Below are 19,272 nucleotides of genomic sequence, written 5' to 3'. Positions count from 1 at the left end.
TATCATGAAGATAATAGAATTGAAATTACTTCTTCTTCAATTATTAATAATTAAAAAATATTGAAATATTCTAATATAAATCTAGAATTAAATTTCTTCTACTCATGAACTTAATAATTTATAAATATATATTTTTTTATAATATGCATAAAAGCAACAAAAAAAAATGAATTTAATTAATAATTGATATCAAAATTTTTGTTTTATAAGCAGAAATATATTTTTTAAAATTATAAAGTAAGAATTTTGTCAATAAATATCAATTAATTTATTGATAATTTATTTAGCCTATCCTATGCTAAATGTTTTAATATAAAATTAATTTGATAGAAAAAGATTTTGTTACTTAAATTTCCTTTTTTTTATAAAAAATAAAATATTTATTGATTAAAATTGTATGAAATGTAAGAAATTTATTAAAAATAAATTTAAAAAAATTATCAAAAAATAAAATTATTGAAATTATTTTGAAAATAAATCAAATAATATTTAAAAGTTTTAAATAATTAGAAAAGTAATTGAACTTTAAAATTTTAGATTATAATTTAATTCCTATAAATTAATTTCATTTGTTTATAATTTATATTGTTTGAATTAAATCAATATTAACAACGATTTAAAAATACAAATAACAATTATCTTAAATTATTTCCTATAATATCAATCCTTTACTATTTTTTCTCAACTCATTAGTAAATAGTAAATAGCAAATAGCAAGGTAATTTATCATTTTATTTGTATTAGATACTAATACTCTTATTGTTTTTTGTTTAATTTTAATTAATATTGTTGGAATAATAAACATTAAAAACATTAAAACTTTATTTAAAAAATATTATTTAGTTTCTAGAATAAGGTCAAATGTAAATTTTATTTTTGATATTTCTTTCTGAGTATTTCTAATTAATATATTTTATGTCTGTAAACTAAAAACATTATTTCCTATCTTTTTTCTTAAGAACTTCTCTTTTTTTTCTAAAATTTATGATGAGTCATAATCATAAAATTTATAAAAATGTAAATTAAAATTCTAGATTCCTTCTAAATTCGTAACCTATTTTTTTTTTCTTTATATCATATTTCAACTTTAGAAGTATAATGAAGTAGGTAAAAGCAAATAAATATTAAATTATTATTATAAACTTCCTAATAAAATATATAATAAAGAATATTAGATCATAAAATGGCTGATTAAAAACTTAGAATCGTTGCAACTATTAAGGTGAAGCCTGAATCAAGAGATTAAAATTTGGTTAACGCTTTTAAAGCTCTTGTAGAAGAAACAAAGAAAGAAGAAGGAAATATCAGCTATATTCTTCATAATGATGTCAAAGACCCTAACACATTTGTATTTGTCGAAGAATGGAGAAGCCCTGCTGACATAGAAAAGCATATGAAATCTCCTCATTTTACAGGATTTGTAGGAAAATTGAAGGCTCATTTAGTTGCTGCTCCTTAAATTGTTACTATCAGACCTCTTTTGTGAGAAATATATTGTCTTTCAAAATATTTTCATAAGATTATTACTCGTTGTTCTATCTATATCTTTGTTTACATATTTTTTAATATAATGTAAATAAAATTTGTAAGATACCTTTGAATTTTTATTGAATTTATTAATTTGTGATATTGTGAGTGTTTCTTGATTTATTTAAAGGTTATAAAAACATCAATCAAATTAATTTACATAAATAATTAATAAATAATAAATTGTATCTAGTGTTAATCAAGCAAATTATAAATAGTTTAGTTGAAAATAGAAATGGCTGACCAAAAACTTAGAATTGTTGCTCTCATCTCTATCAAGTAAGAATCAAGAGAATAACTTTTACCTGTCTTTAAGACTCTTATTGAAGAAACCAGAAAAGAAGAAGGAAATATTAGCTACGTTCTTACTAATGATGTGAAAGATTAAAACTCATTCGTATTTGTTGAAGAATGGAAAAGCCAAGAAGCTATTAATTAACATATGGCATCTGCTCATTTTGTTGCATTTTAAGGATAAATTAAAGATCATTTGGCTGCTGTTCCTTAAGTTAAAATTCTTTCAGAACACTTTTGAATAAAAATAAATTTATAAGCATTTATGAAAACATCAAAACTAACTTTCTAAAATATTGATAAAAATATCTTTCTTTGCAAACCTATTTTATGTTTATACTCGAAAATATCTTTTTAAGGGAAACTTATTATTTGGTTTAAATTCTTTTTTGTAAAGTCTTTGAATGAAAATATTCATATAAATTTTGTAAATTTAAGCTTAAAAAGTAGTAATTTTTAAACATTTTAGCCATTTTAAAAACAAAAATTTAACAACAGTTTATAAAATAAATAATATCTATCATTTATTGATTAAGAATAATTCACTATTTTTTATATTCGGTAGAAGACAATGATTCGTATTATAGATTAAAACGTTTTCTCTTTGTGCTACTATCTTATGACATTCTGTCTTTGAGATCAAGCATCTTTTACAGTTTTTTATTTTTGTACTGTCTAAAGCACAAAAGAGCTGTAAGAATTAACAAAAAAAGAAAAACTAAACCTATTTCAAATTCTTCTTATTCATAATGAGTGAAATCAATCTCAAAAGTTACTATTCCATGAGAGCTACAATAGCTTTTCCTCAAATCCAAAGAAGTAGGCTTTTACTTTTCAATTATATAGTATCTTTCTTTTTCCTAACAATTAGTTGAATTATAGAGAATAGTGTATTCGTATTTTGAGTTTATATTTGAAATCAACTTTAATGTTGATTCAGAGGAGCAAACCAAAGTTTATTTATCATATTAGTAAGGAACAACTTCTATTTTAGTATTGTCAATTAATGAGATAAATACTTTATTATTTTTATTTAAGCTTTATTGGAGCCTTTCTTTTTCATTCTTAGCTTTCTTCTATCTTTAATTTTTATGCTATTGTGCTATCATCGGCTACTCATTATTTTCGATTGTATTTTTAAGTTAAGAAAATTTAACTTTTATAAAGTGATAATCAAATTTTATTATTGTCTAATGCTTTTAAAGGTCTTGTAATGTATTCTTTAATATATTTAAAGGCGAGAAGAAGTTGCTGTTCCTGCTTTGAGCACTGATGAATAAATAACTTTCTTCAGCTGAAATATAGTTTAAATTAGAGTCTATCTGCACTTCACTATTCAAAATATAATCATTATTTTAATAATCTATATAATACTCTCTTAGATATCTATCTTGGCAAGCAACTACAATAGTGTTTAATTATTAAGTTGCGAGCATAATTCCACCATCTAATTCAATATTCAAATCTTATTTAAAAGTAAATTCTTACTTCTCAATAGTATATTCATAAAAAAAAACTCCTCTGTGAATATCTAATAATATTAAGGTATTATTATAGCATTCTGCATCTATAAAATCAGAGTTTTCATCGTTCAAATCGAGAATTCTTTCTTTCATAAAGATATTATTTTCTTAATTTCTTTATACCGAATAGCCATAAACCTTTCCATTAATAGTAACAAAAATAATTAAATCTTCTAAGGCTAGAATCTTCTTTGCCTTTTCGTGCTTTGGAAAACCTAAAAACGAGTTTAGCGTCAAATTTTCATTTTAGTCAAGTAAATTAATTTCATAAATATCCTATGCTTCTTCGACTTTTTAAGCTAATTAAATGACTTTTTAAATATCCAAATAATAAATATCTCCATTCTACAAATAAATCACTAAAGATTAAAACCTTTTTATATATGAAACTTTTAATTATTATTGCTTATCTAGCTCTTCTATTTTATTATCATAAAGGTTATATACATTTATTTCGGGTTCATTTTTAGAGTTTATAACTTGCTTTATTAAAGTGAAAAATATTTGCCCACTTTCAGTCAGATAAAAGATTAAATTATGTCTGATGATGATAAAATCAATAATTTATTCTTAATTCTAAGTTTAATAAATAGACTTTGATTGATCGTAAAGAGGTTTAATTTTCATGTGGTTTATTTTGCATAGTTACTGATATTTCTTGTCTTCGCTTTCATTATTATCTATGATTTGTATATCGTATATTGTGTTATTACTACTAATGCTACTTGCTACTCCATTTCCTTTTAATGTTGCTGATTTAAAATCAAATACTAATTTTTAGTTATTAGACATCTTATAGTTGTCTTAAATATTCCAATCTCCTTAAAATTTAATTATCTCACAGTATATCCTTTGAGCTATTAATCCTTAAATTAACAAAATGACTAAATGGCTAACCATTTTTTGATAATATTTCTAAACCTATTTCTTATTTAAGATTTAAAAATATCTACAATTTGTAAATTTTTAATTGAGTTTATTTTTTAAGCTTTAATATTAAACACTATCAAACAATCTTCCTGTTTTCGGTTTTTAAATACAGATAGAATAAACAAAAAATTCAAAATATTTCTAATACAAATAATATTTATTTTTAATATAATTAAAGATTTTTAATTTGCAGAGGTTTTAATAAAATTATAAAAATATTTTATTTATATTTATTTAAGCTAAATTTTCCAAACAATTTTTATATTCTTGTAAGTAAATGAAAGATAGTAAATAATTATTTAATGATAAAATTTTAAAAATTAATTAAAATAAATGATTTGTAGAAATACTCATTTTCTTTTTAAATTAAAATAAAGAAAATTAAAGATTTTCAAAAAACATTTTTTCTAATATTTTTACCCATAAAAACCTCAAATAGATTTAATTTTTCTATCTATTTTCGATTAATTAAGTTTATTTAAGTATTTATTATTAATTTTATAGCAAATTTTTATACATTATTTAATTAAAAAAAGAGTAAGATCAAAATATTTTTATAATAATCTATTATTGTATTAAAATAAAAATATCTATTTAAAATCAAGGATTAGTTCAAGATTAAATTGTATTCATTAAAATAAATCAAATATCTATATATTTATACTTAAACAAAATTGGTTAATGTTTATTTTATATCGATCTATATCTTTAATTTATATTTAAAACTTATCAGCCATATATTAGCTAGCTTTATAATAAATAAAAATGATATTATCAATTATTTTTTAAATTAAAATAAATTATAGATTGTAAAGTTAAGCTTTTGTAAGAATATAGATAAATTAATTGCAAACAAAAATATTATATTTTTATTCTTTTAATTAGATTATTTTCTTTATATTTCAGACAAATTAATCAAACTATAGTTTTTATTTTTGGTGAAAAAAGGAATATCCTAATTTTTAATAGTTAAAGCAAAATATTTGTATAATTTATATCCGAATTTAATAAATTGATATGTGTAATATTTTCATTATTCAGATTTTAAAAGAACTAAAATAGCAAATTTTCATATCATATTATTAAAAGCAAGAAATTTTTAAGTTTTAAAGTTTCTTGAATTTATTTAAATTGATTTTTATTTTAAATAAACTTTATTTAATAAATCATATTATATTTTACCTAATAAATGTATATTATTAACCATAAATCTTCTATAAATTAATTAAAGATAATTTTTAGTCTAATTATTAACCGATTATTTTTTTAGTTTCTTATTTTTTATATTTGAAAAAAATAAAAGATTATTGAATGTCTTTATTTTATATTGATCATTTATTAAATATAATATTAATTTTTGTAAACTATTTTTCTAAATTTTAAAATAGAGTTAGATATTATTTTATAAATTTTCTCCTTTTACTTTGAATTATTAAATATAATATAATTATTTATTGTATTTAAAGTGTTAGTTTAAATATTTTATTTTTAACAAAATAAATATATTTGTAAATAAAATTCATGTAACTTTGTTCTTTTGTTCAAAAAATAATGGCATGATTAATTAAATAATTTAAAAAATAGTAACAAACAAATGTTTTCTATGTAATCTTTGCTTTATTACATATTCACTATTAATAAAGAATTGTTGTCTAATTCTTTACTTGTTACGAGCTTTTAATTACTAATAATTTGATAATGTAATTGAGAAAGTATATCAGTAACCTCAAAATTAGTTTGATCTATTTTAGAAGTTAAGAATGATTTATCCATCCATATTTATATAATTTCTAAGGATTTAACTGAAATTTTTTAAAATCATTAATACTAATGTTGCATTTATAAATGTTTTTTATTTTAAAACTTAAAATCATTTTGATTGATTTAAGTCTTTAAATATTTTCTTTTTAAACAGATTTTTTGAAAAAAAACAAAAACAAATATAGTTTGGCATTCAAATAATATTCATACTTTTTTTACTGTATTTACCTCAAATAAATAACAAATAGATTTTCTTTTTTCATTCTATTTTCAGTTATTAAGTTTTATTTGTATACGTATTAATCATTAATAATAAATTATCAATTATTGACTCTATTAATAATACACTGATGCATTATTTAATTGAAATAAGTAGTTAGTCAATCTATTATTAATATAATATTTTGTATTTATTAATGTAACAATATCAATATCAATTTTAAATAAAGAAACTTTTATATATATCCTTTAATAGAAACCAAATATCTAGATATTTTTACAAATTTAAAGTTTTTAAGAGTAGATATACTGCAATATCTATCAGGTTATAAATAAATCATCAATCTAATATATACCTAAATATTAAAATCTTTTCAAATAAAAATGTAAAAGAGTTCAATAAAATATTTTAAAAATCATTTTTACTTTATATCAGACAAAAGTTACTTGAATAAACAATTACAAATCCATATCATATTCTAAAAATGAATGACATCATCTATTTTTTATGTGATGATCAGCTATTCATTATTGCTAAATTAAGCTTTTGTAAGAAATTGATAATTTAGATTTAAATAAAGACAAACCTTCGATTTTTATTCTTTTATATCTATTTTTTTATTATTTTTTCAGACAAACAAATCAAGATATATTTGTAATTTTTGATTTAAAAAATAAAGGAATATCAGAATTTGTAATAATAATAGCAAATTACAAATAATTCATTTCCATATTTAGATTATTAAAATGTGATCAATTTCTATGATGTAGGCTACAAAAGATTGAAAATAGCGAATTTTCATAGTATATGAATAGTAAGAATTCATGCAGTTTAAAAAGCATCTTGAAAGTTTTATTAAATTATTATTTTTATAATTTAAAATTAGTTGAAAAATGAGATAATATTTTACTTATAAAAATAAAAATGCATAAATAATTATTCATAAACTTATTTCGTATCTTTTGTTCGATAAAATTTATTATTTAATAAACCTATGGTTATGGTTTATTGAATTTATTTTTGAAATAAGTAATTTAAGTGGAGGTTTCTACATTTTAAACATATTTAGAAAAATAATCAGTAACTTATTTTTGATATATTCTTATGGGAAAAGTATTGCATTAATTATTAATTTTATTTTTAGTTTAGTTAATAAAATTCATAAATTTATTTACAAAATACGAAATAGTATTATTTTTATTTTTAACGCAATTACGACACTCAATTATGGTTTATTTTTCATAAATATCTATTTTAGCAATTAGAATTAAAAAAAATATTATAAAAAATGAATCTGATAAGTCTAAGATATTAAAATAGAACTTATTTAAATATTTATAATAAAGATTTAATTAACGAAATTGTAATTTTCTAGATGATTATTAAAGACCTAATTTGCATGACTTGAAATTTAAAATAATATTTTTTTAAATTTAAAATCTTACTTTTTTTTTATAAATAGTAGCAAAATTATTAAAAATTATTTATTTAATAATTAATAAAAGAAAAAATAAATTAATAAATATTTTATTTAAGTATCTTTTTTATTGATTTTATCTAATAAGTTTTTGTAACAAAAATAGAATGTATCAGATATAAATATCTGAATAGGGGCATTTTAATTAATTAAGTAATTCAATATAGTGGATTACTTAAATCAAATACAAAACCTAATTTCTTTAGATATTTTTAAATATTTGAAAGTTAAGCACCACTTTCAAATAGATTAAAAATAAGTATAAAACAAATATAATTATTAAATAAAAAACATAAACTTCAAAAATTTAATAAAAAAAATGGATTTTAAACACATTTTTTCAATAATAGCCTTGATGCTAATTGTAAGTGCTAAATAATGCTATGAAATACTTAATTGCGATCAATGTGAAGATATTTTTAATTGCTCCCTCTGTAGTGAGGGATTTTAATGGGGCATTAAAGACAAAGCATGTATACCTAGATGTGATTAAAATTAGATTTAGAATGATAACCCAAAATAATGTTTGGATTAATGTTATATTTTATCAAAATAAAACTATTAAGGCTCTGAAAATTTCTCTTGCTAGTAAAGTCTACAGTGCCCTTTAATGTATTAATTTGGTGATGTATTTTCTAACCAGGAAACATCTTCGCACTTTATTTTATTAGAAAAATAAAAATAGCTAATCGTGATAGAACTTTAAAATTTCTTTGTATTGGATATTAAGAATGGGAAAAAGATAACTGAAAGAAGCTTATAAAATGCCATCTTTACTTCTGCATATAATAAAGTAAGTCAAGAAATTATTCTAATTGATATTAATAAAAATATCTTCAAGTATAACTTGAAAATGCATATTCTTGATAAATTTTAAATTGATAACATATAATCCATATTAACAATTAAAAACAACTCATTTATAACTCCTGAGCTTCACTCTATACTCCTTTTTGATTAACTGAATGACGCGTATTTATATAACTACGATATTAAAAGTATAATACTTACAATCCCAATAGCTAATATTTACGATTAGTTAGATACTATTTAGTATTTTTGTTAAGACTGCAACAAATAAGACAATTAAAAAATATGTTACTTATATTGGATACAAACAAATATCTTTAATCTTATGGAAATAACTTTACTACCTCCGTATTTTTATTCGGGGAATATAATCTTTTAAAAGAATTTTAAGGATTAATCTGTTGTTAATAGTCAATTTATAAAATCTTAATACATAATTTTCTTAAAATAGATAGTAATTCTATTTGATTAAGCTGCTTTTTACTATGATGTGGAGAACAAAGCCTTTAAGAATATTAGTTTAAGTGATTGCATAAATACAAAATATAATATCACCAATTTTTAAGCTTCAAACAGAACATTTGTATTAGTAAATACAAATTATGACATGTGTATCTTTGGCTATTCTTTTAGTGCTTAAAAATGGTAGATGCTATTTAAAAATGTTAGCTAAGACATAATTTCTTACCTAGAATTAGATAGCTAAGCTAGTAATATCCTCACTCTAGACAAAAAACAAACAATAAATATATTTTCGGCTCAACCTGATAACTCATATTAACTTACAAGCTTGCAAAAAATAAAACAATCTTAAACATCCCTTGTAATATAAAGTACAAAAAATTCTAGCTTATTTTACTTCTTAGGAAGTGATTGTACTATTTTGTAAATATCAAATCCATAATCAGCATTGAAAAATTTTAATTTTACTTAATTTTAATTTAAAGTTAAAAGTAAACTTATTTCATATTAACAAGGATAAAAGTATAATTTGTCTGATTTATAAACTATGCTATTTAATAATTAATATGATAAAATACTGATTCATTTTAGCCAGAACAATTTTTATTAGAATTCTTAATTTCACTTCTATGATGGAGTTACCAAAAATTATTTAAGATCATATCAACAAGGCGTAGATTATGATGAAACTTCTAATTTAATTTAATTTTTGCAATATCCTAAATTTATAGTTGGAGTATTTAAAAGTGGTTTTCACATTTTGATAGATAACGAGACGTTAATGATTGTTGATAAATTCTTATTCAATTAAGGCTTTCCAAAATAAAAATTTCGCAATTCTGCAGTTCTTCAAAATCCACCTTAAAATTTGGAATATTTAATAACATATTCAGATGATAGTCTTTATATTTACAAATATGACTATACAATACCTTAGAATTTTTTTAAGCTAGATTCAAGTTATAAGCTTAATAACTAAATTGGGTTGAATGAATTTACAATCGCAGTGGTTTAAGCTTCAGGTTAATATATTTATGTTACATACAATAATGGAATCAATATTTTCTTGCTTGATTACTCTTAAAACTTTAAATAATTAAGCAGCTACGAAGAAAAATCATCAAAAGTGTAATTACAATTTTTCGACATTTTATTCAACAACAATAGAATAATAATGACTCTATAAGATGGTACGATATCACTTTTTGATTTAAAATTATAATTGGTACAAAAAGTATAAATTAAAGACAATTTCATGACAGTTGCTTGGAACATTAAAGTAAACAATTTTTTAAACAATTTAGTTGTTATATTTTTTTTTGATACTATTTCATACTCTGAGATATTGATTTATATTTTATTAAAGGATGATGTATTTGTTGGCTTAACAACTGCTTAAAATTAAGATAATTAAAATGGTTTAAATAATCATATTGTTTTTTGGGATGGAGCATAAAATAAATTTGACTATAGTATTTAGACGTTAGATTTTTCTTACCTTTTATACATACCATAGCAATAGATTTTATATGGCGTTCCATTTTAAAGGTATCGATAAATAATAAATAAATTCGTTTTTTTAAATAAAAATTTAATAAATTTTAAAAAATAGGTCACTCTCTTATTCTGAGTTTTACTAGATAAATCTAGATGATAAAAATGATACTTAAATTGTGTACAATTCTCATTGGGAATTTAATTCAGTATTTAGTATGATGTATGATTCTTTAACAGATGATATATTGATAGGAAATTGGAAAAATAATGCATAAATTAATGAAAGTTTTAAGAATTTTAACAAATTAATTGAATTTTAATAGAGTGAAAGCATATAAAAAGTATTTTTTGCGAATAAAAGAGCTTACATTGTTATCCATACAAATTAATAATTTTTTGTTCAAAGTATTTTTAATTGGTCTATCATTTATAAACACGATTAGAGTCCATTTATTCAAATAGCACAGTCTGATAAAAATGATGGAGTCATAGCTGGTTTTACATAATAAGGCCAAATTATAGTGTGGAATCTATATAAGAATATCAAAGAAGTTTACTAAGTAAAGTACAATGACTTAAACTAAATATACTACTTATAAAATTTAATTGTAATAACACGCAAATCAAATGGAGATTTTGTTATTTGCAATTATAATTGGTAAGATGACATTCAACTGAATTGTGTGGAAAATTTAGGATTTAATGATTCTTAAATTACTTAAATAAAGATGGATTATCAATTAAGGTATATATTCAGCTTATGTAAGAACAAAATAGCTATTCAAAGTATTAATCAAGATTTATCTTTAAATTTAATAAATTAAGTAATTAATATTGATTAGTACTCTATAATGTTAATTGATGAAATATATTAAAGAATTTTTGTAAGATCTCTGAAGAAAATAATTGCTTACACTTACTAAGGTTTATTTATTTAACAGATTACTGAGCCTTAAAATGAAAAAATAATTACTGATTTCCTTTTAGGTGATAATATTTTCTTATATTATACAAGTGAAGGTTTCTTTATTTTTGATAGATATTCTTTATTATTACTCGCTATTTAGAATACAGATGCCCCAATTCTGTAAATAATACTGATGGAAAATTTAAATTAAGTTGCCTATATTACTAGCTAAAGAAATGTAGGCTCAGTACATTTATTTTCTATTGAGACATACACTTCAACAGGATCTAAGATTTAAATTCTAAGTTAAAGGGCAACATAGGTATTTTTAAATTTTACTTCTTTTTAATTAATATACTTTTTTTTTTCATACATTATATTAGACCCATTTTTTCATTTATTGTTATTTTTAATAACTAATTTAATTCATTTTGATTAAAGTTTTATTTAGCATAATATCTCAAATAATTGTTCTCTTAAAAATATTTAATCCAAAAATTCAGTGAGGATCTTATATATTCAATTTTTTTTAATTAAATGAAAATAATAAAGTTGACAATTAAGATGTATTACGATGAGCAAAATATGTACTTGATTACTGTAAATGAAGTAGGAGATATTATAATTTGGGAAATGAGTCCTGATTCTTAATTAACTTCATACAAGCAATATTTAACAAATAAGTCTCTTAAATAGAATATCAACAATATAAATATAATTTTGGATAATCAGAATAACTATTTCATATCATATAATAACAATGCTTTAGTTTTGTGGGAATATTCCCACTATATAACAAAAGTAGGAGAATTTGAAACGCTTCCAATTAAGGTTGATATTCCTCATATTTACGATTAGGATAAAAACTCTTTGTTGATTTCTGATGAGAATTAAAATTTATTCTTGTATAGTAATAACTAATATAAATTCATAAAAGAATTTTAAACAAATTTGAGAGGAATATTTAAACTTACAGGATTGCCTGCATAATAAGATATGAGGTATTATTTTGCTTATGATTTTTAGCATTCTTATATTTTAGATGATCATTTAAATATTATCTACAGTCAGCAAAATACTTTTACTTCATTATGTAAATAAATTACTGATAGTGATGGAAATCAAAATAGTTTTATATTTTCCAGTAGAAAAGGCAGTACAATAAACTTATTATAAATAAAATAAGATTAAAATATCTATACAATATAAATATAAATATTATACTCTCATTAAAAAAGAATAATTAATCTAAAAATGTATAACAAATAACAATTTATTATTACTTCTGACATTTCTGGAAATCTGAAATTATTTAGCTTCTCTAAACCAAGCCAAGTATTATTTGAAGCTAGTAGTAATTCCACATATGGAGAAATTAGAAAAATTAAATTTAATTATAAACAAAATAAGGTACTATTTTACTCATTTTATTACTTAACCTCTATTTAACTAAATAATTAACTAAACGCTAAAATCGAATTTACACTTAATCCTTTAAATAAATCATAAAAATTTGACTAAATTTGGATAGATTATGAACATTCTTTAGTTTACTTAAAATATTGGGAACATAAATTCTTGTTTGTTTATAATTACACAATCTTTTTACAGACCTAATCAAGTTAATAGTAACTCCTGCTTTAGAACTCAAGTGAAGCATTTATCAAAATTATTCCTTTATTTGCTGTATATAAAATTAAAATGAAATTTACAGATGATATAATTTACATATATGGTACTTTTTAAATAAATGCTTTGAATAGGACAAATCATTCACTAATAGCAACACAAAAAAACCTTCAAGAAACAAAATTCATAAAAAAAGTAATCCCTTTGATTCATAAACAGATAATTACTGTAAGTAAATTTTTTATTGGAATTTATGCAATAGATACCGATAAATTCATCAAAATAGCTAATTTTGACTTAATACAGCCCACCCTCTTTAATTTTACCTATTATGAAGGTAATTTAAATATTATTGGATCTAGCTAAGATATGCTATTTAATTACACAATATCTCTAGTTTAAAATCAATAGGTTTGCAGCCACACATTCTAACCAATCTAAAAAGATTCTGATTTTTTGTAAGAAATAGAATAACTTGGGTAAGGAATAGAAAATCTGAAAACATAATTGTCTTACTTTTTATTCAAGGTACCAACTACAGGAATATAAAAAGCACTGCCTTACTTTCATTAATTTGAGGATTACTTTAAAAATTCTGAGATACAATACTCAACAAAATCTGGTGTCCTTATGGTTAATAATAATAGTTTTCTAAACGTAGAATTAAATAAATTTTGGCTGGATTCTTACTTAATAATTTTTAATAAAAATGAAACAGAAGATTATTAAAATAGAATATTAAATTAAATGCAATAATAATTATTTATTTAATTTAATCCTAAAATTAGAGAAATAAAATTTACCAATCTTGTTTTTTCATAAGATTTGATAGAAAATACATTCGTTTGGTTTGAGAATGTAGATGTAGTTTATATGAAAAATATTACTATTCAAAACATAAATATGATTGATAATTCAATAATATTTCTATTCAAGAATTGCCAAAACATAACAATTGATACATTAGTGATACAGAATATTTCTAGTTATTTACCAAATTCAAATATAATCAGTGTATAAAATGCAAGCTAGATCTTAATATAAAATTTAATTATAAAGGATATTTAACAAATTGATCAAAATTTTTAAACACCAATCTCATTTTTTGAAATTAATTTTGTTTAATCTTTTCAATTTTCTAATATTTCCATTTAAAATATCATAAATCTATCTCACTAAGACTCTTAAGTAATTATTGGGCATGGAATTTTGAATTCAACTTATAACAACATATCTTTAAGCAACCTGTAAGGTTTTACATTTTTAAATTATGATAGCATTTATGTAATAAAGGACGTTTAATATGAATATTTTGCAGATCATGTGAGTATTTATAATATGAATTGCTCACAAATATCTTTAAAAAGCAATTCATTTATAGCTCTTACCTAAAATTATATTAATTTACAATTAATAATAGTTGATAATATTACCTGTAGAAGTTGTTATGGTGCTTTTTTATACGTAAATTATCCAACTGATTATTTTATCATAAAAGACTCAACATTTAACAATTGCTTATCTGATGTAGGAGGTGTTATGTACTTAAAGCTTGATAAAGATTAGATATTTGGATCTTTAGGTATAAGCAATTCTTCGTTCTCATTTAACACAGCCATATAATGTGGAGGAGCTTTACATATAGACAGTACTGATATGGAACTCTTTTAAACTAATTTTACATTCAACAAAGCTTAAATTGGAGGAGCTATAAGATATTTAAACTGTAAGCCTAAGTTTGCTTTGGATTTATAAAATAATTAAAATTAAAATGAAATTATCTTTGAAAATAATCAAGCTTCTATCTATGGATAACATTATACTTCAGTTCCTTTCTATTTAGATTACAAAATTCTTCACAATAATACATCTGATGTAAAATAAATAAATAAAACTTAAAGTTTTTTTATTAAAATTATTTTAAAAGTTTAAAGTAGTTGAAATAAATTCTGAATAACATATAATTGAATTTCGTAGTGGTAATAGTCTACAAATTTAAATTAGAATTCTTGATGAACACAGAGAAGAAATTTAGTTTGTAATAATAAATTTAAATTACTATAAATCCTCATTAATTTAGAACCTAATTTACAATTGTCTATATTTTTTAAATAGTAAAGATGTTCTTTACTGGAAGAGGTGAAAAATAGGGGGTTGGGATTGTTTTTAATTAATGAGGATCTAAATTGCTAATTAATTTAATTTTTAGCACTTTTATTGAACGAAAATTTTTATTTATCTAATTTTTTTAAGTAAAATATTATAGAAAGCTCAAAGGATATTAAAAAAGAATTAGACAATTATTTAGTTTAACTTATTGTTAAGCAAAATACTATTTTTTTAGAAAATGGTTTGACTGTTATAAAGCCAGATTAAAATAGCCTAATTTTTTAAAATGTTATTGTTACTGGAATTCCTTTAACAAGTTAAATATTCTATATCTAAGCTCCTTTTTTGTCTTCATTAGATGATTAAGATGGTATAGTTAATGTTTTAAAAGAGTATCCCATCCATATTCATTTTAGAAACTGTAAGCAGGGAGAATTTTATTAACAATCCTCAGGCTAAAGAATAAAATGTAACATATGCTAAAATGTAATTAATTCATTTGAATTTCAAAAATTTTCTTTTCATAAATCTACTATATCTAAATAAGACAAATTTTTTATTCAAATAGAATACTTATAGCTTAGTGGATATCCCACCAGATGAAATTATAGTTGATAATATTTAATGCAAATCTTGTCCACCTTCTGCTGAGTAATGCTATGGAAATCATATTGAGGTCAAGCAAGGTTATTGGAGAATAAGTAATAATTCTGATGATATTATACATTGTGAAGGTAATCCTGGCAACTGCGTTGGTTATTCTAATTATAGAAATGGTACCTATTGTAAGGAAGGATATATAGGGCCTCTTTGCTATTAATGCGATACTTAGGGAATATTCTGGGAAAAGAGATATACCTTTATATCAGAATATGAATGCTAGGAATGTGATGTCTTTAACGCTTATGTTAGACAGATTTTAATTCTTTTAGGTATAAATTTTTAAAAATTAGAATATTATGCAAAACTATTTAAAAATAATTAAAAAAGGGATAACAATTTACATTTTTATAAGCTTGAGTTTATCTCATAAAATCTATAAAAAATTAGCAATAGTTTATTACTTAAGAATGATGAATATGGTTAGCTTTGGAAACAGTGTTCTTTCTAGCTATAGCTAGGTTTATGCCAAGTAACTTATTCATTATTTATAAATAGCTTATATCATTAATGATATGGATTTGAGTTTTCCTTATTAAATTACTTCGACCTCGAGTTTGATAGGAAATCCTGTAGAAAATTTTATTATAGCAATAGATTGTGTTTTTCCTACTTGGATTGATATTCCTTAGGTTTATGTTTTTGCTCTTCTTTGCACATTTCTTCCTATATTTTTTTGTCTTTTTGTATTAATCTTACAATATTTAATAAGAACAGTAAGGAATAAATAATTTAAAATAAATGTTTTAAGAATTATAGTAATTTTCATTATTTTTTTATTCTAACCTAGCGTATGTGGCTATTTTATTTCAGTATTGTCTTGTAGATAAATCGGAAATAATTAGTATGTAATTGCTGACTTTACTTAGGTATGCTATACTCCTTCTTATTTTACCTATGTTAGCTCTATTATTTTACCCTCTTTTATAATATGGATTTTATTTCCTTTAATTTTTTTAAGGGATTTAAAAAATAACAAAAATCAATTGAACTTTATCACTAACTAGAGAAAATATGGTTTTCTGTACAATGACTATAAGTATGATTACTATTATTGGGAATTTTTTAGATCATACATTAAGCTAATCATTTTCTTTTCCTACTATTTCTTTTACAACAGTCCAAGTAAATATTATTTTATTTTTAGTTTAAATACAATAAATATATATTTAATACTATTTAATAAATAGGATGTATTACAATTAGCTTTTTATTAGTATATTATTACATAAAAGCTAATTAATCAAAGCCATTTAAGAATTAACATCTTAATTAATTAGATAATATAACTCATTTGGCTCTTATTATAATCTATATGATTAACTTATTTTCATTAGATTTAAAAAATAAAGATTTATACTTTGTAGCATCAATTATTTGCTATGGAGTCCATTACAGTTTCGCCTTATATTTAGTTATTCTTCTATTAAAAAATAAAATGTAAGATTGGATAAAGGAGCTTTATTTATTAAAGCAAACTTTGATAGGTAAATTTCCAAAGCTAACCAAGTGCCTAAAAAATTCATAAATAGAAAAATACAATTCAATTAAAATACATATTAATATTTTAAAACTCAAGAAAAAGGTATATAAAAATTTAAACCAAATAAAGAAAAATTAACAGCGGATATATTATTTATCCTCCTCAGAATTGTGTATAAATTAAATACATTTAAGCGAGGAGAGTTAATTCAATCACCAATCTAATATAAATCAAAGTTAACATAAGTTCCATAATTCTGTTCAATAAAAATAATAATTTTTTTAAGAACAAAAAAACCAAGAAAATATTTATTTACAAGATTCTTAATTAAAAAGATAAAGTTACATATTAAAAAACAAAAGCATAGATTTACTTGGTGTAGATAAAAATGGCTTATTATTGTTTGAAAACGAGAGTTCAAATAAATAAAATTTAAAAAGCATAAGCTCTTCATGTGATATATTTTAATAATTTAAATAATGTAATATAATGCAGTAATCAACAGTTCCTATGTTAAGCAGATTGTTTGATTGTAAGTAACTTAAATTAAATACAGAGTTACTAGATCAGGATTCGAAATTATTAACATTGAGTTATTTAGAAAACAATACATACACAACTTTTTAAAAAAATACTAACCAATAACCATTAGATAATAATATAAAAAGCCTAGTTTTTGATTAAATAGATATGATTTAATCTGAAGGTGAACATACTCAGTAAACTCCAGCAGAATCAAAGATTTAATTAGATTAAAACACATAAAAAATTAAAAGCACAAAGTTTATTAAATCTATTTCATAAATCAATTAAGTTAATAGTAAAATTAAACAAAGTAACCTTGCTTCCCATCGATTATGTAGAGAATCTGATAAAAATATGGAGGAAATAAATTTAAAATCTTTATCTTTGGAAAGTATTATGAAAAGTAAAAAATTATATTGATTTGTTAAAAATTGAATCTTTTTTTGAAGTTTTTTTTGTTTGTAATATATACTGTATGCATGTATTGTTTATATTCATTTATTTTATTTATTTCATTGAACTTTTAATAAAAATTATTTTATATATATATAGAATATTGTTAATTTTCTTTCATTTTGTTTTTCAATTTGAAAAATTTTATCACAAATTTATTTTAATGAAAACCACCAAAAATTTGAAAAATATTGAATATTGTACTTGAACGCTTTTTATACTATATATTTATATATTAAATACAATTTATGAATTTTATTGAATCTTGCCTTTACATACTTTTTCATCAATGCTTTTATTTATTTTTTTTATTTTAAATTAAGCATAATCGAGGTATTAAAATATAATTCTATCCAGTTCATCATATTTTAATACCTGTATTAGCAATATATTAATCATCAATTTTTAAATATTAGTTTTATTTAATTTTTTTCTTAAAAAATATCTTTATTCTTTAAAAAATAAAAAAATATTTATATACCTCTATTAAATAACTTTAATATATGATGATTGACTGTAAATGGCTATTTATTTTAAAATAATTTAAGTGAAATGATGTATTTTTTTACAAATATACTGAAAAGCAAAATTTGTATAAAATTAAATATAACTATGGTTTTGAATAAATTAATTATTTTAATTTATTAAAAAAGATAATTCCTTAATTGAATAAAATAAAAAATAACAAATGTTAGATATTAATTTTGGTGTAATGTTTGCTTTAATTCATTAAATTGAATATTAAATAAATAATTTCTAATGTAATACGTAAAGGAAATCTAAAGTTATTGATTACATTTTAATAATGTATTTATCAAAGTAAATAAGTAATATCAAATTTAATTTGATCTAATTTTAAAGGGTAAAACTTATTCAGGCGCATTTAAAATAGAAACAGATTTGCCAAAGTAACTATTTAATTATTTTAAATTATGTTACTCTAAGGTATTTTATGGATTTTAAAAACATATTATCAACCCTTATTGATTAAAATCACAAAATATT

At 21.0% G+C, this 19,272-nt stretch overlaps 6 protein-coding genes across 6 annotated transcripts; 5 read left to right on the top strand and 1 right to left on the bottom strand. All coding sequences in view use genetic code 6, as the record gives it.

The window, feature by feature from the left end:
* Window positions 1-1,183: 1,183 nt before the first annotated feature.
* Window positions 1,184-1,486, top strand: TTHERM_00268280 (antibiotic biosynthesis monooxygenase family protein; the record flags this gene model as incomplete). Its single annotated transcript, XM_001015962.3, has 1 exon — window positions 1,184-1,486. One exon carries the CDS (start codon window positions 1,184-1,186, stop codon window positions 1,484-1,486), a length of 303 nt encoding a protein of 100 aa, XP_001015962.1.
* Window positions 1,487-1,696: 210 nt separating this feature from the next.
* Window positions 1,697-2,062, top strand: TTHERM_000268279 (antibiotic biosynthesis monooxygenase family protein; the record flags this gene model as incomplete). Its single annotated transcript, XM_012797613.1, has 1 exon — window positions 1,697-2,062. The coding sequence occupies exon 1, from the start codon at window positions 1,763-1,765 to the stop codon at window positions 2,060-2,062; it is 300 nt and encodes a 99-aa protein (XP_012653067.1). The 5' UTR covers window positions 1,697-1,762.
* A 163-nt stretch (window positions 2,063-2,225) lies between these two features.
* On the bottom strand, window positions 2,226-4,325 carry TTHERM_00268260 (transmembrane protein, putative). Its single transcript, XM_001015960.3, has one exon. It carries the CDS (start codon window positions 4,242-4,244, stop codon window positions 2,364-2,366), a length of 1,881 nt encoding a protein of 626 aa, XP_001015960.1. The 5' UTR covers window positions 4,245-4,325; the 3' UTR covers window positions 2,226-2,363.
* Window positions 4,326-8,115: 3,790 nt separating this feature from the next.
* TTHERM_000268259 (hypothetical protein) lies at window positions 8,116-8,427 on the top strand (the record flags this gene model as incomplete). Its single annotated transcript, XM_012797612.1, has 1 exon — window positions 8,116-8,427. One exon carries the CDS (start codon window positions 8,116-8,118, stop codon window positions 8,425-8,427), a length of 312 nt encoding a protein of 103 aa, XP_012653066.1.
* A 1,358-nt stretch (window positions 8,428-9,785) lies between these two features.
* On the top strand, window positions 9,786-16,839 carry TTHERM_00268250 (transmembrane protein, putative; the record flags this gene model as incomplete). Its single annotated transcript, XM_001015959.2, has 13 exons — window positions 9,786-10,283; window positions 10,371-10,552; window positions 10,617-10,842; window positions 10,945-11,246; window positions 11,379-11,730; window positions 11,961-12,409; window positions 12,476-12,564; window positions 14,458-14,912; window positions 14,965-15,016; window positions 15,304-15,632; window positions 15,715-16,078; window positions 16,137-16,438; window positions 16,768-16,839. 13 exons carry the CDS (start codon window positions 9,786-9,788, stop codon window positions 16,837-16,839), a joined length of 3,672 nt encoding a protein of 1,223 aa, XP_001015959.2.
* A 939-nt stretch (window positions 16,840-17,778) lies between these two features.
* Window positions 17,779-18,234, top strand: TTHERM_00268240 (hypothetical protein; the record flags this gene model as incomplete). Its single annotated transcript, XM_001015958.2, has 1 exon — window positions 17,779-18,234. The coding sequence occupies one exon, from the start codon at window positions 17,779-17,781 to the stop codon at window positions 18,232-18,234; it is 456 nt and encodes a 151-aa protein (XP_001015958.2).
* Between the last annotated feature and the right edge of the window lie 1,038 nt (window positions 18,235-19,272).

The sequence above is a fragment of the Tetrahymena thermophila genome (assembly GCF_000189635.1).
Source record: "Tetrahymena thermophila SB210 genomic scaffold scf_8254649, whole genome shotgun sequence".
NCBI lineage: Eukaryota > Ciliophora > Oligohymenophorea > Hymenostomatida > Tetrahymenidae > Tetrahymena > Tetrahymena thermophila.
Note: the sequence above shows the minus strand (reverse complement) of the source record. Positions and strands in the feature narration are given on the sequence as shown.